The following is a 24392-nucleotide window of genomic DNA, read 5'->3' as shown; positions in this document are numbered from 1 at the left end:
CCACTGCCGTCATCACGCACGACACAATGCGTAATCACTGCGCGCCGCCGACGCCCTCTGCCGGCGGCCTCAGGACCAGCCTTTTTGGTGTTACAGCCAGGATGATTCACGTGGCCTTGCAGCTACCATGGGAAAGAAGCTGAAGTGAGTGGGACTTTATTACACTTCATAAAACGAAAAAAGCAGGTTGTGAAACCGTTTGAGGGGTGGCATAGGCGTTTATGAGAAGCACAAAATATACGAAAAAGTCCTGGATGCAAGCAGACACACGGTAGCCACAATTACACTGGAGGTGGAAAAAGTTCGTCTAGGCTTGGTGCCCGTAGCACAGCGGTTACGATGCCAGCCACATACACAGAGGGTGGCGGGTTCGAACCCGGCCCGGAGACTGCTAAACAGCAACTGCAACAAATAAATAGCCAGGCAATGTGGTGGGCGCCTGTAGTCCCAGCCACTTGGGAGACTAAGGCAAGAGTTTGAGGGTGCTGTGAGCTGTGATGTGATGGCACTCCACCGAGAGTGAAATAGTGAGACTCTGTCTCAAAAAAAAAAGAAAAAAAATTTCCTTGTCCTTTACTCAGAAGAAAGTATTTTCAAAAGTTCTTTTATTTCACCTCTTGTGGTATCTCCTCCCCATTCCCCCTCCCGTCTCCCACGAAAATTAGGCACATTCTCCACCACCGCCCAGGATCTACAAGCTATGTGCCCACGAGCTCTACCAGCCCATTAGAAGTTGCTGTTCAGTGCATGAAGGTTTGTGCCTTCAAAGAGCAAGAGACACTCCCAGGGGAGATTCAGTGCCCATTTGGACTTTCACAAGAAGGATGGCTGCACAGGCATCAACATCAGAAGCTTCTGAGTCTTGGTATTCTCACCCACCATATGCAAGATACTGGCAACATTATAATCAAGCAATGGCTTGGATGCGAAACCACCGGAACGCCTACAAAAAGGCCATGCAATTCTATTTCAGTTTTCCATGGCATCTCTCTTCTGCAATTTCTTCCCAAAGCTCTTGTGATAATGAGGCTAGAGATCCTCAGTCTTTCAGTGACCATCACTTAGTCCAGCAGGACTACCACTGCGATTCACATTTCAGAAGGTCTAGGAAGCAGCGACACGTTAGCAGGAGGTTCCAAGTATCCTCAAGAGAAGACCAAACTTTCTCCCAAGATGAGGAGGTAGAGACTGAGTCAGACGGAGAGGTAGAATGTGACATGAGCAACATGGAAATCATGGAGGAGCTCCGCCAGTACTTTGCAGAAACCGAGAGGCACAGAGAAGAGCGACGGCGGCAGCAGCAGCTGGATGCACAGCGCCTGGATGACTATGTGAGTGCCGACCATGGCCTATGCTACAACCCTCACAGGTCAGTCAAACCCCCGATTGGGAGGCCGGGCCAGCGGCGCAAGGCTGAGATGAAGCGCTTGAATGCGGACAGTGCTGCCAAGGTCCAGGCCATGGAGGCTGCGGTGCAGCTGAGCTTTGACAAGCACTGTGACAGAAAGCAGCCCAAGTACTGGCCTGTCATTCCCCTGAAGTTCTGAGCCCTGGGCTCAGGGACCCCTGTGAGTGCTGTCTGCACAGGGTCCCCAGACTCACCCCCTTCCTTTTGGGTACACTTCCTTCATCTCTCTTTCCCTACAGTTGTCAGGGAAAAGGAACTTTATGCTGAGATACATGTTCACCAGAATCTCACTTGGAATTCAGCAGGACCTACACTGTTGCCAGCGTGAGAAATCTTCTGACATAAAATGATAATTTTGTATCTCCTGCATTGGTTTCTGATGCTGATAACTGTTCAGTTCATTAAAGTTCTTGCCTAGAAAAAAAAAGTTCTTTTATTTATAAAACGCCTTCTTTAAAAACCACTACAGCTGGCGCGGTGTGCGCGCCTGTACTCCTAACTCCAGAAAGTGAGGCTGGAGGACAGGTTCAGCCCAGGAGGTGGAGGCTGTAGCAGCTGTAATCTTGCCTGTGGATAGCTACAGTACTGCAGCCTGGGCAAGATAAGGAGAGATCTGGGGGGAAAAAAAAAGGAAAACTTAACCAGGCACAGTGGCCTACACTTGTAGTCCCAGCTAGTCTGGAGGCTGAGGCAGGATATCCCTTTAGCCCAGTAGTTGGGGGTTGCAGGGAGCCTTGATGATGCCCCTGCACTCTAACCCAAGCTACAAAGCAAGAATCTGTCATGAAAGAAAAGAGATATACAGGGCGGGGCCTATGGCTCAATGGGTAGGGCGTCAGCTCATGTGCTAAGGGTGGTGCGTTTGAACCTGACCCTGGCCAAACTGCAAAAACAACAACAAATAGCCGGTTGTTACAACTGGGACATTCTACTGGAATCTAGAACACAGAGTGGAGATACTGCTAAAACTTGGGGGTGAGTACATTAAAAAAAAAAAAAAAAACATTGTGGGGGGCATCTGTAGTCCCATCCCACCTACTTGGGAGGCTGAGCCAAGAGAATCACTTAAGGGCTTGGCACTGGTAGCTCAGGGAGTAGGGCGCAATATACACTGAAGGTGGCGGGTTTGAGCTGTGATGCCACGGCACTCTTACCGAGGGCAACATAGTGAGACTCTGTCTCAAAAAAAAAAAAAAAAAAAAAAAAAAATATATATATATATATATTAAAAAAAGAAGAGGGCGGCGCCTGTGCCTCAGTGAGTAGGGCGCCGGCCCCATATACTGAGGATGGCGGGTTCAAACCCAGTCCCAGCCACGCTGCAACAAAAGAAAGCCTAGCATTCTAGTGGGCACCTATAGTCCCAGCTACTCGGGAGGCTGAGGCAAGAGAATCACCTATGCCCAAGAGCTGGAGGTTGCTGTGAGCTGTGACGTTACAGTACTCTATGGACGGTGACATAGTTAGACCGTCTCGAAAAAATAAATAAAAACATAAAAATAGCTGGGCATTGTGGCCCACACCTGTATCCCTAGCTACTCAGGAGGCTGAGGCAAGAGAATCTATTGAGCCCAAGAGCTTGAAGTTGCTGTGAGCTATGATGCCACAGCTGTCCACCCAGGGTGACATAGTGAGACTAACAGAAAAAGAAAAAAGGCTCAGCGCCTGTAGCCCAGTGGCTGGGGTGCCAGGCACATACACCAGAGCTGGCAGGTTCAGATCCAGCCCGGGCCGGCCAAACAACAATGACAACTGCAAATCCAGCCCGGGCCCAAATCCATATATACCAGAGCTGGCAAGTTCAAATCCAGCCTGGGCCTGCCAAACAACAACTGCAACCAAAAAATAGGTGGGCATTATGGCCATTGCCTGTAGTCCCAGCTACTTGGGAGACTGAGACAAGAGAATCACTTAAGCACAAGACCTTGAGGTTGCTGTGAGCTGTGATGCCATGGCACTGAACCCAGAGCAACAGTGAGACTGTCTCAAAAAAAAAAAAAGAAAGAAAAAAAGAAAATAATCCATCTGAAAGAAGAAATGAAGCCCTAAACTAAGGCAGTGGAATAGAAATTTGGGAGGCAGAATCAATAATAACAATTGAGACACTGGAGCAAATTTGTCTAGGCTTATTCTAAGATTTCAGGGTAAGTGGGTAGATTTTAGGTTGGGTAAGTGGGTATGCCATTATTGAAGGAGGGAAGACAGGAGGGAAAACAGGTTTGGCAAAGTGGGAAATCCAGACTGATCTGGGGGGGATGTTTATAAGATATCTAGGGGAAAGCATTGTCATTGCAGATTATATACCTGGGCTCAGTAAAATGTCTTGCTGAAGATGTTCAGTGGCTGTTAAAATTGATAAGCTGAACCAGGAGACGAGGATTTACAGCGGTCCAATACAATGGGGCAAGCCACTGGGGCTATTAATCCTTTTTTTTTTCTTTTTTAGAGACAGAGTCTCACTTTGTCATTCTTGGTAGAGTGCCGTGGCGTCACAGCTCATAGCATAGACGATTGCCTACTCCTGGGCGTAGGCGATTCTCTTGCCTCAGCCTCCAGAGCAGCAGGGACCATAGGCGCCCACCACAACGCCTTGGCAGTTTGGCCAAGGCCGGGTTTGAACTTGCTACCTTCGGTATATGGGGCTGATGCCCTACCCACTGAGCCACAGGCACTGCCCCCATTAAATTAACTCTAACATCAGCCTCACTGAGATATAATTCACATACCATGCAATTTACTTATTTAAAGAGTACAATTCAAGCTGGATTTGGTGGCCCATGCCTGTAATCCTGGCACTCTGGGAGGCCAAGGTAGGTGGATTGCTTGAGCTCAAGAGTTTTTTTTTTTTTATGTTATAGTTGATTTCTTTTTTTTTTTTTAATTAAATCATAGCTGTGTACATTAATGCAATCATGGGGCACCATGCACTGGTTTTATGTACAATTTGAAATATTTTCATCAAACTAGTTGAGCTCAGGAGTTTGAAACCGGCCTGATCAAGAGGGAGACCCCAGCTCTCCCTTAAAAAAAAAAAAGAAAAAAAGAAGAGAAAAGAAAAATTAGCCAGGCATGGTAGTGCAGGCCTGTGATTCCAGCTACTGCAGAAGCTGAGGCAGGAGGATTGCTGAAGCCCAAGAGTATGAGGTTGCTGTGAGCTATGATGCCATAGCACTCTACTCAGAGCAATAGAATGAGACACCATCTCAAAAAAAAAAAAAGTGTACAATTTGGCATTGTTCAATCACCACAATCAATTTTAGAACATTTTATCACCACCACCCCCAAAGAAACTTTATACCCTTTAACAGTCACTCATTTCTCTTCAATTCTTAAAATGTTTTGAAAATTTCTTAAGGCTATAGATGACTTGGCCCTTACCTGTATTCCCACCCTCATTTCATAACATTCTTCCCCTTATTCATTTTACTTGACTGAAGCTTCCTATCTGTTCTTTTTCTTTCTCTTCTCAAGAGGTGCTGTGCTTGCTATTCCCACTAGAAATCTTAGTTCTCGCATGGCTGACCTCTTTTCTTTTTTTTTTGAGACAGTCTCACTATGTTGCCCTTGGTAGAGTGCTGTGGCGTCATAGCTCACAGCAACTTCAAACTCCAGGGCACAAATGATTCTCTTGGCTCAGTCTCCCGTGTAGCTGGAACTACAGGCGGCCATCACAATACCCAGCTATTTTTAGAGACAGGGTCTCACTGATCTCCAACTCCTGAGCTCCAACTCCTGAGCTCAAGCAATCTGCCCATCTCGTCCTCCCAAAATGCTAGGATTACAGGCCCCTGGCCGGCTGACCTCTTTTCATTCTGTTTGCACCTCAGACTTCCACAGAAAAACATTCCCTTCTTCTTTGGAGACAGAGTCTCACTGTGTCGCACCTTGGTAGAGTGCTGTGGCGTCATAGCTCACAACAACCTCAAATTCTTGGGCTTAAGCAATTCTATTGCCTCAGCTTCCCAAGTACCTGGCACTGTAGGCACCCACCACAATGCCCGGCTATTTTTTGCTTGTAGTTGTCATTGCTGTTTAGCAGGCTTGGGCCGGGTTCGAATCCACCAGTCCCAGTATGTGTGGCCAGCACCCTGTTGAGCTACGGGCACTAGCCGAAAGAAAACATTCCTATTTTATCTAAAGATCTTCTTCAGCCCTCCTATCCCAACCTGCCCAAAGTTGCTTTTAGCTCATCTTCCTAATAGATTTAAAACATTTATCACAATCTGAAGTAATTCTACTTATTTATTATCTGCCTTGCTTCACAAGAATGTGTGCTCAACAAAGGAAGAGACTATGTATGGTCAGTGTTAGGTCCGGTGTTGCATATTCATTCAGTGCCTAACGTACAGTAGGTGTTCAATAAATATTTGTGGAATAAGTGAATGGAGGCCAAAGTGAGACAAGTAGGCATTTTGGGGGGAATTTAAATGGTTTAGCATGGCTTCAGTATAAGTTAGAGATCAAAGTTGGCACTGGAGAAGGAAGAAGGTATAACATTAACAGCTCATGTACCATTTTGCACTGAAGGCAAAGGAAGTCAGAAAAAGTTTTGAGCAAGGGAGTAGCCATTACTAGATTTAAAAAAAAATCAATCTGGAGACAACGTGCAGAGGGATTAGTCAGGAAGGCACTATAATGATCCAAGAAAGAAATCATGAGTTCTGTGTTTAAATTAAGGTAGAGGCAATGGGAATACAAAGAGAACGTATACTCTCAAATATCTCACTTGGGTAACTTGAGTTTTCACATAGGAAACCGCAAAAAATACTTTTAAAGGTATTTTTATGTTACACTTAGTTTTTTTATTAGATGTAGTCCACTGTTCACAGATTAAGGCAGTGATTTTCAAACTTGGCCAATTATCAGGATCAGATTGTGGGTTTGTAAAATAATTTCAGGAGGGGTAGGCAAGAATGAAGAGCTGGTTGTTTTTTGAGAGTCTCACTTTGTCACCCTGGGTAGAATGTCATAGCTTCATAGCTCACAACCTCAAACTTTTGGACTCAAGCAATGCTCTTGCTTCAGTGTCCCTACTAGCTGGAACTACAGGTGCCTGCAAGAATGCCCAGCTATTTTTATGTATGTATGTATTTCTTTTTTGAAACAGAGTCTCTCTTTGTCACCCTAGGTAGTGCCCTAGTGTCACAGCTCATAGCAACCTCAGACTCTTGGGCTCCAGCGATTCTCTTGCCTCAGCTTCCCAAGTAGCTGGGACTATAGGCGCCCACCACAATGCCTGGCTATTTTTAGAGACAGAGTCAAACCCGTGAGCTTAGGCAATCTGCCTGCCTCAGCCTCCCAGAGTGTGCCCAGCTATTTTTAGAGACTAGGTCTTGCTCTTACTCAGGCTATTCTCAAACTCCTGACCTTAAGCCCAATCCACCTGCCTTGGTCTCCCAGAGTGTTAGGATTATAGGCATAAGTCACCAGGCTGAGCCTAAGTGAAGAGCTGTTTATGCTTAGTAATTAAGAGATCTCTGTAACGCATCTAAATAGGTATTTGGGTGTGTGGTTCTAGAGTTTGCAAGTTCTAAGATTTAAGATTTCAGGTTTCTGGGGGAAAAGGGCCCACGTGAAGCCATGTGAGTGAATGATATCATTTGGTGAGAAAGCAGAGAGAGCCTGGAACAGAATGGTAGTGAATAGTAGCATTTAAGGGAAGGAAGACAAATAAATCAAGAAAGGAGACTGAGTAGGAGTGACCATAGCACAAGAAGAGAGTTAGAAGGAGCGAAAGCACAGCTAGTGAGGAGAAGATGGATTAAGTCCAGGCATGACACAACTGGCCTGGTGGTCTAGGTCCTATGCAACCTTCACCTCCTGTCATTCTTAGTGTTTTGTAAATTTATCTCCCAACCTAAAGATGACCATCTTCAAGACTGATTTAGGAAAATGACTTTTTTTTAGTTGAAATAGAGTCTCACTTTATCACCCTCAGGAGAATGTTATGGTGTCACAGCTCACAGCAGCCTCAAACTCTTGGGCTCAAGTGATCCACTTGCCTTAGCCTCCCAAGTAGCTGGGACTACACCTGCCTGCCACAACACCTATTTTTTTTCTTTTTTTTAAGAGATTGCATCTCCCTCTTGCTTAGGATGGTTTCCTGAGCTCAGGTAATCCACTTGCCTCAGCCTCCCAGAGTGCTCAGATTACAGGTATGAGCCACCGTGCCCGGCCTATACTGATTATTATTAAAATAAGATTTAGGCCAGGCATGGTGGTTCAGGCTTGTAATCCTAGCACTCTGGAAGGCTGAGGAAGATGGATTGCTTGAGCTCAGCCTGAGCAAAGGCAAGACACCATCTCTAAAAATAGCTGGACGTTGTGGTGGACGCTTATAGTCCCAGCTACTAGGGAGGCTGAGGCAAGAGAATCACTTGAGCCCAAGAGTTTGAGGTTGCTGTGAGGTATGCTTCCATAGCATTCTAGCAAGGATGACAAAGTGAGAATGTCTCAAAAATAAATAAATAAATAACAATAAAGTACAGTAAGATTTAATGTGGGTTGGGCAACCTTAGTTAAATGATTGGAGTGCTGGCCCATGCACAGGGGCTGGCGGGTTTGGGGCCTGCTAAACAAACAAACAAACAAACAAACAAACAAAACCAGCTAAACCAGCCGGGGCCTGCTAAACAAACAAACAAAAAAAGATTTAATGTGGCCTTTGCTTTGAACCTTTATGTATAAAACTGTGATTCTGGGAATGGAAGAACAGAACAGTCTTGGAGAGCCTATTCTGACTGTCCTCCAGAATTGCTGGCCTTCTGACAAAGTTTGGTGGACCTATCCCTATCTCTGCATACTGGCTGACAGTGACAGGTGGCTGGACCCTAGATGATAACAGGAGTGGTAAAGGTGTAGAAGCCACAGAGGCCTCTTCCTGTGGATTATGACGCTCCTGTAAAATAACACTGTTATTACCTTATTTAATAAGCACTACAGTTAGATGATTTTCAAAGTCCCCAGATTAGCCTTCTTAAAATATACTGAATTAAAATTGTTGAGCTAGACACTGTCAATGTGCATTTTTAAAAAATCTCCTAGATGATTCTAAAAAAGTTGGGTATTAATCCAACTGGAGAAATTTAATTAAAAGCAATGAACAGAGACTGAAGAAGTGAAAAATCTAGGCATAGTGTTAGAATAGTATATGTTATGATCGCCCATTGAGAGGAATAAAGGCAATTACTCATAACTTCCCACAGTTAAGCCATATAATGATGCCATAAGAAAAGGAATTCCTATAGTAGAGAATTTATAATTTTCAAATACTTAAAAAAAAAAGCTAGTGAAAAACATAAAAAGCTAGGATTAAATAATTTAAAGAAAATTTCTCCATAAATCCTTTTCCTTAACATACATAGTAACATTATATATATCCATAACTGGAGTAGAAACACTTTAAAAATCACTGTGAAAAACAATAGTGAGATGTAGGAACAACCGTGCCCTAAAAAAAGCTGGTTTATAAGATAGGAATGTCAAGTTAACAGGTGATCTGGAATACCAGTTGGAACTAACCATTTTTTTCATTTCTCCACACAAAAGAAGGAAAAGAAATATAACATGTTAAATTTATAAATTCTCCAGATGTCAAAATTGATCTGGCTGATTAATTCGTCAAGTTAACTTCTTTAATCTATTTTCTAGTCCTAAGTATAATAACTAAACATAAGTCACTGATCAACAATGAATAAAGGTAGAGTTCTAATTGTATCCGATTGATTTTAAAATATATTAAGAACCAAGTCCTTCTCCTACTTAAGTAAATGAGACTCTGCTTTAAGGAACAAGTGCATTTTTAACAGATTCTGGAACTCGGCTTGCATAGTAGTCATGATTCCTCAGTGTGGCAAGGACTCCTGCGGAGTTCATATGCTTCACCTCTTTGTTGTATTGAAGGGCATTCCCGTGGATATCTGTTAACTTGCCTATCAAAAAAAAACCAATACAATGTTAATGGCTAATTGGATCATGATGTTTCTAATTTTTTTTTTTTTTTTTGTGGTTTTTGGCCGGGGCTGGGTTTGAACCTGCCACCTCAGGCATGTGGGGCCGGCGCCCTAACCCTTTGAGCCACAGGCGCCACCCTCTAATTTTTTTTTTTTTTTTTTTTTTGAGACAGTCTCAAGCTGTCGCCCTGGGTAGAGTGCTGTGGTGTCACTGCAACCTCCAACTCTTGGGCTCAAGGGATCTTCTTGCCTCAGTTTTTCTATTTTTAGTAGAGATAGGGCCTTGAATTTCCCCACCTGGTCTCCAATTTGTGAGCTCCACCTGCCTCGGCTTTCCAGAGTGCTAGGGTTACAGGCATGAGCCACTGCACCCGACCAGTTTCTAATTATTTTTTAAGTTGCCTTTGGCTCCCTCTCCAACGGTAGCCAATAAATTCTGGATAAAGTAACATAATGAGTGACCATAAAAGTTCAAATTTTTAATTCACTTGAAATTTAAGGCTACAGAACTATTTTATTTTATTTTATTTTTTGAGACAGAGTCTCACTTTGTCACCCTTCGTACAGTGCCATGGCTTCGAAGCTCACAGCAACCTCAAACTCTAGGGCTCAAGCGATTGATTCTCTTCCCTCAGCCTTCCAAATAGCTGGACTATAGGCACCAGCCACAATGCCTGGCTATTTTTAGAGATGAGATCTCCCTCTGGTTCAGGCTGGTCTGAGGCGATCCACCCACTTTGGCCTCCCAGAGTGCTAAGATTACAGGCATGAGCCACTGTGCCAGGCCCAGGAAATTTTTGTTTTGCTTTTTTTGAGACAAAGTCTCACTTGGTCACCCTTGGCGTTTTAGCTCACAGCAACCTCAAACTCTTGGGTTTAAGTGATCCTCTTGTCTCAGCCTCCCAAGCAGCTGGGACTACAGGTGCCCGCCACAACACCTGGCTATATTTTAGAGACGAGATCTTGCTCTGGGTTCAGGTTGGTCTCTAACTTGTGAGCTCAGACAATCCACCTGCCTTAGCCTCCTATAATGCTGGGATTACAGGTGTGAGCCACCATGCCCAGCATTGAGCCTAGGAAATTAACTCTTGAATTAGAAATGTTGTAATAGGTCAAAGAGTTATACTGATTATGGGAGTCTAATTAAAGTAATATTATTGAAATATGTCTTAGCATGATATAAAAATGGTATAAAAACTCTATAATCTTCCAAAATAAAATGGACTAACCTCCCACAGCATGTAAAATAACTTCTGGAGCACAAGTATCCCACTTCTTACATCCAGGACTTGCAAATACATAAGCAGAGGCTTTGCCTTCAATCAGCTGAATAATCTGTAAGGTTAAAAATAATAATTATCCCTGGACCATAAAAGACTGACATACAAATAAGAGAAACTACTTATCAATTCCTTGATCAGACCTTTTTTTTTTTTTTTTTTTTTTTTGAGATAGAGTCTCACTATGTCACCCTCGGCAGAGGGCTGTGAAGTCATAGCTCACAGCAACCTCCAGCTCTTGGACTTAGGCAATTCTCTTGCCTCAGCCTCCCGACTAGCTGGGACTACAGGCGCCAGCCACAATGCCCAGCTATTTTTTTTGTTGTTGTTGTTGTTATAGTTGTCATTGTTGTTTAGCTGGCCCGGGTGGGTTCGAACCCACCAGCCTCGGTGGATGTGGCTGGTGCCATAACCACTGTGCTACAGGCACCGAGCCTCCTTGGTCAGACTTAATTTAGGTTAAAGACTTTAGCAGCTTTTTTTTTTTTTTTTTTTTTTAAGAGACAGAGTCTCACTTTATCACCCCAGGGAGAGTGCTGTGGCATCACATTTCACAGCAACCTCCAGCTCTTGGGTTTAGGTGATTCTCTTGCCTCAGCCTCCCGAGTAGAGGGGACCCCAGGCACCCGCCACAACGCCCGGCTAAGGACTTTAGCAATTTTAAATGATAGCAGTATTATGAAGAAATATATATAACAGACAGACAAAAACATAGCAATCTGAAGGGGGAAAAGCTGATCAAATAAGCTACTAAGAGGCTACCTGAACAGCCTCTATATTCCAAGTTAGATAAAATAAAGTTCTCTTTTGACTCATGTTGTTTTTCTTTCTCAGTATTTTATTATGGAAAAATTAAAGTTTTTCAGACTTCTAAAAAATTGACATTATTATTAAAGGATAGAGAAATATCAAGCATAACAATAATGTATAAGTTGTTATAAGTCCTAAAGAACAGGCAATGATGAGTAGTGTAACAAGTACTTTTATGAACCTTGGGAATTTTATCTACTGCTGTTTTCACTACCAAAATATAAACTTATTTTATTTTTGAGACAGAGTCTCAAGCTGTTACCCTGGCATCACAGCTCACAGCAACCTCCAAATCTTGGGCTCAAGCAATTCTCTTGCCTCAGCCTCCCAAGTAACTGGGACTACAGGTGCCCGCCACAACGCCGGGCTATTTTTTTTTTTTTTTTTTTTGGTTGTAGTTGTCGTTGTTGTTTGGCAGGCCTGGGCTGGATTCGAACGTGCCAGCTCTGGTGTATGTGGCTAGAGCCCCGCTTAAACCACAGGTGCCGAAACCAAAATATAAACTTTTAAATAGTCATCCTAAAAATTATTCTTTTTTGTTTGTTTTTTTGAGACAGAGTCTCTCTTTATCACCCCGGACAGAGTGCCATGGAATCATCATAGATCATGGCAACCTCAAACTCCTGGGCTCAAGTGATCCTCTTGCTTCAGCTTCCCAAGTAGCTGGAACTATAGGCAACTATCACAATGCCCGGCTACATTTTCTTTTGAGGCAGGGTCTCACTTTGACACCCTTGGTAGAATGCACTGGCATCATAGCTCACAGCTCAAACTCTTGGGCTCAAGTGATCCTCTTGACTCAGCCTCCTAAATATCTGGACTACAGGCGCCCACCACAATGCCTGGCTATTTTTTTTAAGAGATGGGGGTTTCACTGTTGCCCAAGCAGGTTTCAAACTCCTGAGCTCAAGCAATCCACCTGCCTTTGCCTCCCAGAGTGCTAGGATAACAGGTGCGTACCACTGAGCCTGGCCTTGAAAATTCCTGTAGTGCCCCTACACAGCTGAGATGACTGATAGAACCTCCATGACTCTAAATGGTAACTTAGGCTATGGTACTTAAGGCTACCAAGGCTTAATTAGCCAATTGAGTTTTTTTGGTTATACTGTAAAATAATTACTATAAAACTCATACTTCAGGCTCAGAGCCTGTAGCTCAGTGAGTAGGGCAGTGGCCACCTACACTGAGGGTGGCAGGTTTGAACCTGGCTCAGGCCAGCTAAACAATGTCAACTGCAACAAAAAATAGCCAGGTGTTGTGGCAGGCGCCTGTGGTCCTAGCTTCTTGGGAGGCTGAGGCAAGAGAATTACTTGGGCCCAGGAATTTGAGGTTGCTGTGAGCTGTGACACCACAGCACTCTACCGAGGGCAACATAGTGAGACTCTGTCCCCCCACCAAAAAAAGAAAATTTAAATGTTGTTGAAATGTGCTTTTAGTGGAAAATTACATTCTTTGATCTCTTCTCTTGACTTAAACTCTTATTTCATGTTTTTTAAAAACTAACATCTTCCCTTTAATATTCAGTTTCATTTTATTGCTGATCACAGACCTTATTCATACCTTATTTCCTGCTCCTCCCACTCGAAGTACATCATCAGGGTTCATAGCAGTTACACAGTCAGTGACCAGCTTGTTGTTATGGGATCGGGTGGTTGTGATAATGTGTTTCCCAGCCGGGACTTCTTTCAGTTGAAACCCAAAGGCACCTAGACCTAAAACTCCCCAGATAGTCCTCCCCAACACGGCATCTGGTCCTGCCTATGTAAATGAATGAAACAACAATAAAGCTTGTAATTGTTTGGAGAAAATGTTAGCCATAACATTAGCGTCATGATTTTTAAAAAATAAAAATGTGATAATGTGACAAGGTACAAGAACAATATTACTGATGGGGAACTTTTCCCAGGAAAATCAACTGATTATTCTCCTTATTGTTTTGGTTAATAATTTCAGTGATGTTGAAAAGAACGTTTTGTAATTTCCTGAGTCCTCAGGAAAGGAAGCATATACTGATTTCTGTTCCTCTTTGAATCATCTCTTTGTTATATCTGAAAATAGCTATCTACAAAAGGTACTGAAGTCCTCAAGAAATGAAACACCATGTACTGATTAGTACTTTTCATTATCTAAAGAACAATAAGAATCATATTACTATGGGAATAGGTAATGGTGAGAATGTATTTTGTTGCTATAAAGATAGAGCAACCAAAAAGGCTGACAGACACAGAAGAGTAGCCATGGATAATGGGATTAGGATGAAGATTTTACTGATAATTATGGTGTAAAATGACAAAGATAATGCAACCATAAAATCTGTATTTTCCTTTGCATAGTTCAAAGAATTTTCAACCACATTATTATAACTGTATACTTCATATAGGAAAAACCCCTATATTTCAGGCATAGTAAAACTGATATATAAAATGATTAACAAAGGCATCAAAATGTGATTATATTAATACAGTAGACATAAATTATAGACATAAGGACATATCTCTAACTGAACAACAAGCATGTACTGGGTACCATACTAAGTGCTACATGTATGCTTCATTCAACCCCCAAAGCCACCACATGAAGTATGTATTTTGTGGGGGGTAGAGGAGAACCAGTCTCACTTGGTCATACTTGGTAGAGTGCCATGGCGTCATAGCTGACAACAACCTCAAACTCCTGGGCTGAAGTGATTCTCTTGCCTCAAGCTCCCAAGTAGCTGGGACTACAGGCGCCTGCCACAATGCCCAGCTATTTGTAGAGACGTGGTCTCGCTCTGGCTCAGGCTGGTCTTGAATCTGTGAGCTCAGGCAATCCACCCACCTTGACCTCCCAAGTGCTGGAATTATAGGCGTGAGTCACTGTGCCTGGGCCCTGAAATATGTATTATCATACTTATTTTAAAGATGAGAAAAATGAGATTTAGAATCATTAAGCAATCTAAGGACCCTAGGGCGTTCAATAACTCACACTGGGCTTATCTGTGTTCAAAGGCAATATCCTTCATCACTAAATTAGACTGCCTGAGTTTATTTGTCAAAATGTTTTCAAACACAGGGTGCTATTATAGTGAAACATGCTTATATTGCAGGTTAGGTTTCCTAGGAAACAGGTTCTGAAACAGGTGGGATGGTCAGAGCAACCCCTGGAGAAGGGAGCATGTGTGGGCAGAAGGAAAAAAGAAACAGTGATGTAGGCCCAGCAATAGCGATAAGCTGCTGTAGAAAGCTCTAGAGCTAGACGGGCCCTTCAGGGTTGTCCCAAATTGGGATGAAATGCCAGGCCTTTATACTCCTACAACAGTCAGACCTGGGAAATAGATTACATTGAAAAGAGGTGTGTGGCCCTGTGTGTGACAGCTCTCTGATAAAAAGACAGACTTGGGCTGGGCACCCATAGCTCAGTGGTTAGGGTGCCAGCCACCTACCTGGAGGCTGGTGGGTTTGAACGCGGCCCAGGCCTGCTAAACAATGACAACTTTAACAAAAAAATAGCCAGGCATTGTTGCCGGTGCCTGTAGTCCCACCTATTTGGGAGGTAAATATGTACCTCCCAATTGATTCTCTTAAGCAAGAGAATCACTAAAGTCCAAGCATTAGAGGCTGCTGTGAGCTATGACGCCACAGCACTCTGTCAGGGCTACTTAGTGAGACTCTGTCTCAAAAAAAAAAAAAAATAGACTTGGTTTCTTTGTACCATGCCATGCTGTTTCCTTTCAGTGACTACCAGCTTCAGTATTTGTTAAGAATTGAATTGTTAAGTCTTTTATGTGGCTCAAGAGAACTATAAAGAGTGTGAGATTGGGCAGCGCCTGTGGCTCAGTGAGTAGGGTGCTGGTCCCATATACCAAGGGTGGCAGATTCAAACCCGGCCCCCGCCAAACTGCAACAACAACAACAAAATAGCCTGGCATTGTGGCAGGTGCCTGTAGTCCCAGCTACTCGGGAGGCTGAGGCAAGAGAATCACGTAAGCCCAAGAGCTGGAGGTTGCTGTGAGCTGTGATGCCACAGTACTCAACTGAGGGTGACAAAGTGAGACTCTTATTTCTAAAAAAAAAAAAGATAGTTAAGATTTAGACCTGAGTTTGAATCCCAGCTCTGTCATTTTATAATTGGGTGACCTTGGGTAAGTTAATTGCCTCAGTTTTCTCTTCTTTCAAATAGGGATAATCGTTTCCTTAAAAGACTGTGGTATCAAATGAGATAATACATGTGAATCCTTTCAGCCTGGCAGCATACAGTAAGCTCTTAATAAATTTTAGATATTATGACAATGATGATTGTTTAAAATTAAATCATTAGCCTGAAGACTACCAACACAGCCAAGCAACCTTTCTACTTCTATTTGTTGCAACAAATTTTAAGACACAAGCAACAGCAAAGGAAAAGAGGATAAAGAGTTTGTATAGAGGGCACGGGGAGGAGTATTGACGAGGAGAAACAGAACAGGAGAAAATGAACTATCCATGGGTAGGCAATGACTCTCGGGGTACCACAAATCGCCCACCTCTTTTTTACCTACTAGTGGAGCCAAAACCCTACCTATTTTTCTCACCTTTGCTTCATTCCTGTGCTCCCTTAACTTCTCCTTTTCATTGTTCTGTGGAAAATGAATATAATTTTTCTAATCTCAGAAAGAAGAGATGAAAATTATTAACAACTCCTAAGCACTAAGATTTCTTTTTTGATGAAAGGCACTGTGAATTACAATATTTTCTATGGGGGCGGCGCCTGTGGCTCAGCGGGTAGGGCGCCAGTCCCATATGCCGGAGGTGGCGGGTTCAAACCCAGCCCCGGCCAAAAAAAAAAAAAAAAAAAAAAAAAAGTTTTCAGAATTGGGCGGCGCCTGTGGCTCAGTGAGTAGGGCGCCGGCCCCATATGCCGAGGGTGGCGGGTTCAAACCCAGCCCCGGCCAAACTGCAACAAAAAAATAGCCGGGCGTTGTAGCGGGCGCCTGTAGTCCCAGCTGCTTGGGAGGCTGAGGCAAGAGAATCGCTCTAAGCCCAAGAGTAGAGGTTGCTGTGAGCCGTGTGATGCCACGGCACTCTACCGAGGGCAGTACAGTAAGACTCTGTCTCTACAGAAAAAAAAAAAAAAAAAAAAAGAAAAACAATATTTTCTATGAATTAAATGCCCTTCTTTTAAGTAACTGCTTACTTTAAATTTTACAAAAAAACCCACAATGTCTGCATGTAATACTGTATGAATATTAAAGTTCTATTACTTACACAATTCAATATGAGATATTTTCCTAATAATGTATAACTGTTTTGCTAAATCCTAAGAAACACACAATTGTAAATAAAATTTATAATCATATAAACAGCAGGAAAAAAATTTATATTACAAGTAAAGATTAATCCTGCTTTTAACTCAAATTAGAAATTAAAAAGTAATAATCTCCACTCTGGTTACTTAGTTTCTTCAAAGTTCTATCAAGGTCACATTAATATAAATAATTATTTTATCTCAATGATTTCCTTTAAAATTTAATGTGATTTAATGGTATATTCCTGCTTTGAAATTACTCTAAGCTTTTGCTTCTAAGGAACACATTGTCTCTGAAGTATAATACAAAGTGAAAGATTAAAAGAAACAAGAGAAAAGAGTGCAAGAGCATATTTAGTTCTGCTATCGAGACTCACTATAATTTTGGTAGTATGCAGTGTTACCTGGAAAACAACATGGTTAGCATCTTTTCTTGGTTGAAATGGTTCATGTCTGCAATGTGCTTTAATAACCACCCATAAATCAGGGGTCTTGATGAGCAAGCTAATCAAGAACCATATCAGTAATTCTCAAACTTTTACATTCAAATCACAAAGAATACATAAAAACAGCATGTGTAATGCATACAGTATGTTTGTCTTCACTTGCATTTATATACATATGCACTCCTGCTTCCAATGCCCCAGGAAGTCCCAATTCAATAGGTCTGCGGTATGCCTTGGGAATCTGTATTTTGAAAAGTTCCCCAGATAATTGTATATGCAAACAAGCTAGAAACCACTGGATTATGTAATAGCAGGAATCATATAACACTATAATTATTTATATAATAAAACATTTGTGTATCACTTAGAGTAATAATACCTGGTAGTTGTAATATGGCTGGTTAATAATTCCTGCAATGGCTTTTCCTTCATAAGCAATTCCAATAAGTACTGTTACATTGTCAAGAAGGCCTATAAAGAAGAAATAAATTCTCATAAAGAAATAAATTGTCCCATATATTCATCACCAGTATATCAATTACTCCAAGTTATTTCTGCAGTAAAAGTATAGAATTCGCAATGATTCATCCATGATCAATCCTACTTACAACTAAACGCACAAATTATAAGAGAGTTGGACAGAGAGACAGAGCAGGGGCTATACCCACTTAATTAGACTGCCTGAATGAATTGATAATCATACTCTCATTAGTACAATTTGTATACTAAACCAACTGAATATAGCAGCTACAACTTTGCAACCATTATCATTAGATTTCTCTACACCCCTCCCACTACCATCCAGATCATTCTTAACCTACAGAATCACTCTATATTCTTTATATCGCTTGATTATTCTCAATTTCTTTTCCTTTTTTTTTTTTTTTCTTTTGGGACAGAGTCTCACTTTGTCACCCCCAGCAGAGTGCCGTGGTGTTATACCTCACAGCAACCTCAAACTCTTGGGCTTAGCCTCCCAAGTAGCTGGGACTATAAGCACCCTCCACAATGCCTGCTATTTTTAGAGATGAGGTCTCACTATGGCTCAGGGTGGTCTCCAACCCATAAGCTCAGGCAATCCACCTGCCTCAGCCTCCCAGAGTGTTAGCATTACAGGCCTGAGCCACCGCAGGTATAATTTTTTTTTTTTTTTTTTGTAGAGACAGAGTCTCACTGTACCGCCCTCGGGTAGAGTGCCGTGGCGTCACACGGCTCACAGCAACCTCTAACTCTTGGGCTTACGTGATTCTCTTGCCTCAGTCTCCTGAGTAGCTGGGACTACAGATCTCCTCAGGCTCCCTTCCAAAACTAGTGAATCAAAATCTCTGGGAGTGGGGGGTCAAGATCTAAATAAGCTTTCTAGGTTCTCTTATACACATTAAAGCTGTAGAGCTTCCTTATTTCTCAGTGGATTATAGACACGTTATCTGTAAACACACTGTATGATTCACCCATTACAGATACATGTCATCTGAGAACAGGGAGTTTTTTTTCTTTTTTATAGTAACTGAGAAATTTTCTTTTTTTATGCTGAGAACCAATATAAGAAAATCTAAGTACCATAGATCTCTATTTTAAAAAGAAAACTTTTAAGCTTCTAAAACCTAACCACTCTGGCTCTGAGCCTGGTCGTTCTTTTATGTTACCAATTTTAATTTGCTGCTTTCTAATTTTTCTCATTTTAGGTGACTTCAGGGAGGAAACATATTGTACTATGTTTCAAAACTCATTTTTACTGCTCATTTTGGGAGCATACATATCAAAGCCTACCCTTAAAAAGTGAGGCTATGAGAAATTTTGTCATCATTTTTCTAGACCATTAGAGCTCAGGGTTCAGGGTAATCCCTTTGGTGCCATTCGTTTAATATACAGTAGAACCTCTGTAAGTTGACCGCCCAAGGGATATTAACAAACTGTTCAACATACGGAGATGCCTAATATAAGGAACTAGGCCTACAATACTGGTATGTACATGTAGTGCATGTCCAGTCTATGAAAATTAGGTCAACTTGGGGCGGCGCCTGTGGCTCAAAGGAGTAAGGCACTGGCCCCATATGTCGGAGGTGGTAGGTTTAAACCCAGCCCCGCCAAAAACTGCAAAAAAAAAAAAAAAAGAAAGAAAATTAGGTCAACTTAAGGAGGTGGTCAATGTAGGGAGGTGATCAGCTATGAAAGATCTACTGTACTAGTTACTCTCACCTGGAGGACATAAGAAGTGAGGGGCTGGGCTTGGCGCCTATAGCACAGTGGTTACAGCGCCAGCCACATACATGGAAGTTGGCAGGTTCAAACCCAGCCCAGGGCCAGCTAACCAACAATGACAAATGCAACAACAACAAAATAGCCAGTGTTGTAGCGGGCGCCTGTAGTCCCAGCTACTTGGGAGGCTAAGGCAACAGAATCGCTTTAGCCCAAGAGTTTGAGGCTGCTGTGAGCTATGACACCACAGCATTCGACCAAGGGCAACATAGTGAGACTCTGTCTTAAAAAAAAAAAAAAAAAAGTAGAATTGAGGGGCTAGAATACATGGAGGGTGGTATTTAAAGGAGATGAAGTTCTCCCTCTCTCCTGACAACCACTGATGTATAACAACTACCATGAACACAAATATAATTTCAGAAAAAACATAAAACATTGACACCAGCTTTCCATATACTATGTGAAATATGAAGTGTTTCCAACTAAACATCATATTCTTTTTTTTTTTGAGACAGAGCCTCAAGCTGTCGCCCTGGGTAGAGTGCTGTAGCATCGCAGCTCACAGCAACCTCCAACTCCTGGGCTTAAACGATTCTCCTGCCTCCACCTCCCAAGTAGCTGGGACTACAGGCACCCGCCACATTGCCTGGCTATTTTTTGGTTGCAGCCGTCATTGTTGTTTGGTGGCCTGGGCTGGATTCGAACCTGCTAGCTCAGGTCAATGTGGCTGGCGCCTTAGCCACTTGAGCCACAGGTGCCGAGCCGTGACCATTTTTTGGTTGTAGCTGTCATTGTTGTTTGGCAGGCCCGGGCTAGATTTGAACCCAGCTCTGGTGTATGTGGCTGGCACCTTAGCTGCTTGAGCTACAGGCGCCAAGACTAAACATCATATTCTTGTCCTACTGCTATCATATATAAATTTTATCTTATTTATTTCTTTATTTTTTGGAGACGGAGTTTGATTTTGTTGCCCTCGGTAGAGTGCCGTTGCATCATAGCTCACAGCAACTTCAAACTCCTGGACTCAAGCGATTCTGTTGAGCCTCCCGAGTAGCTGGGACTAAAGGCACCCATCACGATGCCCAGCTGTTTCTCAGGGACGGGGTCTCGCTCTAGCTCAGGCTGATCTTGAACCCGAGAGCTCAGGCAATCCACCCGCCTCAGTCTCTGAGAGGGCTAGGGTTACAGGTGTGAGCCACTGCACCCGGCCCTGAGAAAATTTTAAAATTTTATATAAATTTAAAAAAATACCAACCTGAGGCAAGGTCTGTAGTACAGTGATTATAGCATCAGCCACATACGCTGAGGCTGGCGCATTTGAACCCAGCCCAGGCCAGCTAAGCACCAATGACAACTGTGATTTTTTTTTTTCCAGCTTTTGGCCGGGTCTGGGTTTGAACCCACCACCTCCAGCATATGGGGCCAGCGACCTACTCCTTTGAGCCACAGGTGCTGCCCAACAAATGCAACAGAAAAAACAGCTGGGCATTGTGGTGGGCCCTGTAGTCCCAGCTACTTGGGAGGCTGAAGCAAGAGAATCACTTAAGCCCCAGAGTTGGAGGTTGCTGTGAGCTGTGACACCATAGCACTCTACCTAGGGCGACACAGTGAGACTCTGTAAATAAATACATAGATTAAAAAAAAAAAAAAATACCAACCTTCAGTATATTCCTTGGTACCATCCAGAGGATCAACCCAGACAACAAGCTAAAAGGAGAAAGGGAGAAACAAAGAACATATCTAAATCAAGCATACAAACTCTCCAAAATAGATTTAAATACATTAAAACTACTTTTTTTTTTTTTCATTTCTGAAATTAAGCATGCCCTAAACCAGCATCATGTTTTGTAATAGCCAAAAAACCTTCTTGTTGGCCAGGTGCGGTGGCTCATGCCTATAATTCCAGTACACTGGCAGGCCGAGACGGGTGAATAGCTTGAGGTATGGGTTCCTGACCAGCCTGAACAAAAAAGTAAAACCTCATCTCTACTAAAAATAGGAAAAACTGAAGCAAGAGGATCACTTGAGCCCAAGAGTTGGAGGTTGCTGTAACTTATGACGCCACAGCACTTTACCCAGGACGACAGCTTGAGATTCTTGTCTTAGGAAAAAAAAAAAAAAAGAACCTTATTATTTTGTAATCATAAAAAGTTCGTTTAAAGGGTGGTGCCTGTGGTTCAAAGGAGTAGGGCACCGGCTCTAAATGCCAGAGGTGGCAGGTTCAAACTCAGCCCCGGCCAAAAACTGCAAAAAAAACAAAAAGTTCATTTAAAGCAGAAAAAAGTGGCTCAGCGCCCATAGCTCAGTGGTTAGGGTGCTGGGACATGCACTGGGGCTGGTGGGTTCAAACCCGACCCGGGTGTGCTCAACAACAACGACAAGAACAAAAATAAAGCCTGGCGTTGTAGGCAGGCACCTATAGTCCTAGCTACTTGGGAGGCTGAGGCAAAAGAATTGCTGTAGCCCAAGAGTTGGGAAGTTGCTGTGAGCTGTGATGCCTCAGCACTCTACCAAGGGTGACATAAGACATTGTTTAAAAAAAAAAAAGAGAGAAAAGTCTGATTTAAGAATTTTATTTTTTTTTTTCTTTTTTTTTTTTTTGAGACAGTCTCACTTTGTCGTCTTCAGTAGAGTGCCATAGCATCACAGCTCACAGTAACCTCAATCTCTTGGGCATAAGCAATTCTCTTGGCTCAGTCTCCCAAGTAGCTAAGACTACAGGTGCTCACCACAATGCCCAGCTATTTTTTTTTTTTTTTAGACAGAGTCTCACTCTGTTGCCCTGGGTAGAGTGCCATGGTGTCACAGCTCACAGTAACCTGGGTGGCTGTTGCCCTAACCACTGAGCTATAGGTGCTGAGCCTGATTAAAGAATTATTTATTTATTTATTTATTTTGAGACAGAGTCTCAAGTTGTCACCTTGGGTAGAGTGCCATGGCGTCATAGCTCACAGCAACCTCCAACTCTTGGGCTTAAGTGATCCTCTTGCCTCAGCCTCCCAGTAGCTGGGACTATAGGTACCTGCCACAATGCCCAGCTATTTTTTGGTTTCAGTGTTGTTTGGCAGGCCTGGGCCAGATTCGAACACACCAGCTCCAGTGTACATGGTTAGTGCCCTAGCTGCTGAGCTACAGGTGCCAAGCCCGTTTATTTATTTTTTGAGACACAGTCTTACTTTGTCACCCTTAGTACAGTGCTGTGGCCTCTGAGCTCACAGCAACCTCAAACTCTTGGGCTCAAGAGATTTTCTTGCCTCGGCCTCCTAAGTAGCTGGGACTACAAGCACCTACCACAATGCCTGGCTATTTTTAGAGACCAGGTCTCGCTCTGGCTCAGGCAATCTACCCACCTCAGCTTCCCAAGTGCTAGGATTACAGGCATGAGCCACTGCACCTGGCCTGCTACTTATTTTTAAATATATAAGTGCTGATTTTTATTTTTGTATTTTAATTTTTGCAGACAGAGTCTCACTTTGTTGCCCTTGGTACAGTGCCATGGCATCATAGCTCACAGCAACCTCAAACTCTTGGGCTCAAGCAATTCTCTTCCCTCAGCCTCTGGAGTAGCTGGGACTACAGGTGCCTGCCATAACGCCCGGCTATTTTTAGGGATAGGGTCTCTTTCTAGCTCAGGCTGGTCTTGAACTCCTGAGCTCAAGCAATCCACGTTGGCCTCCCAGAGTGCTGGGATTACAGGTCTAGAGCCACTGTACCCTGCCCTAAACATATTTTTAATAATGGTTCAGGGGTGAGGGGGGAAGCCAATAGGATGATAAACTGAACTCTAAAATTAATAGGTCAGACACTCCATATAGTTGCCTGATGCACCTTTGTTGGCTTTTTTTTGGGGGGGGGAGGGTTTTTTTTGGCTGGGGCCGGGTTTTGAACCCACCACCTCCGGTATATGGGGCTGGCACCCTACTCCTTGAGCCACAGGCATCGCCCCTCTGTGTTGGCTTTAAAAGATTTCAAGGTCTTGGTTGCCCCTATTTTATAACTACCAACTTTTCTTTTCTTTTTATTAAATCGTAGCTGTGTACATTAATGCGATCATGGGGCACCATACACTGGTTTTATAGACAGTTTGACACATTTTCATCACACTGGTTAACATAGCCTTCCTGGCATTTTCTTAGTTATTGTGTTAAGACATTTATATTCTACATTTACTAAGTTTCACATATACCCTTGTAAGATGCACCACAGGTATAATCCCACCAATCACCCTCCTTCCCTCCCCTCCCTTTCCCCCTATTCTTGGGTTATAACTGGGTTATAGCTTTCAAGGGAAAGCCATAGATTAGTTTCATAGTAGGGCTGAGTACATTGGATACTTTTTCTTCTTGAGATACTTTGATACTTGAGATACTTTACTAAGAAGAATATGTTCCAGCTCCATTCATATAAACATGAAAGAGGTAAAGTCTCCATCTTTCTTTAAGGCTGCATAATATTCCACGGTGTACATATACCACAATTTATTAATCCATTCGTCTTTTTTCTTTTTTTTTTAAACAGAGTGTTACTATGTCACCCTCAGTAGGGTGCCGTGGCGTCACAGCTCACAGCAACCTTCAACTCTTGGGCTTAAGCGATTCTTTTGCTTCAGCCTCTCAAATAGCTGGGACTACAGGTGTCTGCCACAACACCCAGCTATTTTTTTGTTGTTGTTGTTGCAGCTGTCATTGTTGTTTAACTGACCCAGGCCAGGTTCGAACCTGCCAGCCTTAGTGCATGTGGCCAATGCCATAACCACTGTGCTATGGGTACTGAGCCCAGCTTTTCATTTTATAGGAAAATTTTATTTCTTGTACCACGGGGAAAAAAAAAAAAACAATAAGAGAGGAATTAAGTATAAAAATGGACCATACATCTTCTTCTTTAATAGTACTGTACTGTGCTGGGCATGGTTGCTTCAGTATTTCCTCCCACTGACCATCTTCAATCAGCTCTTGATCCACGTCCTCAGAAGGCAGATCCTAAAGCAGAGATGACACCAAGGTAACAGAAACTGTTGAGTGTTTAGAGAGTAGAC

At 42.8% G+C, this 24392-nt stretch overlaps 2 protein-coding genes across 7 annotated transcripts in view; one reads left to right on the top strand and one right to left on the bottom strand.

Moving 5' to 3' along the window:
• The first annotated feature begins 204 nt into the window (after nucleotides 1–204).
• Nucleotides 205–2351, top strand: LOC128596733 (gem-associated protein 8-like). Its single transcript, XM_053606401.1, has one exon. The coding sequence runs from the start codon at nucleotides 825–827 to the stop codon at nucleotides 1545–1547; it is 723 nt and encodes a 240-aa protein (XP_053462376.1). The 5' UTR covers nucleotides 205–824; the 3' UTR covers nucleotides 1548–2351.
• A 3836-nt stretch (nucleotides 2352–6187) lies between these two features.
• Nucleotides 6188–24392, bottom strand: part of BPNT1 (3'(2'), 5'-bisphosphate nucleotidase 1) — a 40912-nt gene continuing 22707 nt past the window's right edge. For 5 of the 6 annotated variants that reach the window (XM_053606393.1, XM_053606399.1, XM_053606397.1 and 2 more), the window contains 7 exons: nucleotides 24229–24336; nucleotides 21016–21064; nucleotides 17538–17629; nucleotides 16000–16044; nucleotides 13011–13208; nucleotides 10590–10695; nucleotides 6188–9339 (listed from right to left, as the gene is read on the bottom strand). In XM_053606393.1, the coding sequence (XP_053462368.1) occupies nucleotides 9191–9339; nucleotides 10590–10695; nucleotides 13011–13208; nucleotides 16000–16044; nucleotides 17538–17629; nucleotides 21016–21064; nucleotides 24229–24336 (747 nt within the window). In that variant the 3' untranslated portion in view covers nucleotides 6188–9190. The remainder of the gene's footprint in view (nucleotides 9340–10589; nucleotides 10696–13010; nucleotides 13209–15999; nucleotides 16045–17537; nucleotides 17630–21015; nucleotides 21065–24228; nucleotides 24337–24392) is intronic. The other variant, XM_053606398.1, reaches the window with a different exon arrangement.

The sequence above is a fragment of the Nycticebus coucang genome, chromosome 10 (genome assembly GCF_027406575.1).
Source record: "Nycticebus coucang isolate mNycCou1 chromosome 10, mNycCou1.pri, whole genome shotgun sequence".
Classification (NCBI taxonomy): domain Eukaryota; kingdom Metazoa; phylum Chordata; class Mammalia; order Primates; family Lorisidae; genus Nycticebus; species Nycticebus coucang.
Note: the sequence above shows the minus strand (reverse complement) of the source record. Positions and strands in the feature narration are given on the sequence as shown.

What these genes read in the sequence shown, in the direction of transcription:
- LOC128596733 (XM_053606401.1), top strand. Translation starts at nt 825, where the DNA reads ATGGCTGCACAGGCATCAACATCAGAAGCTTCTGAGTCTTGGTATTCT.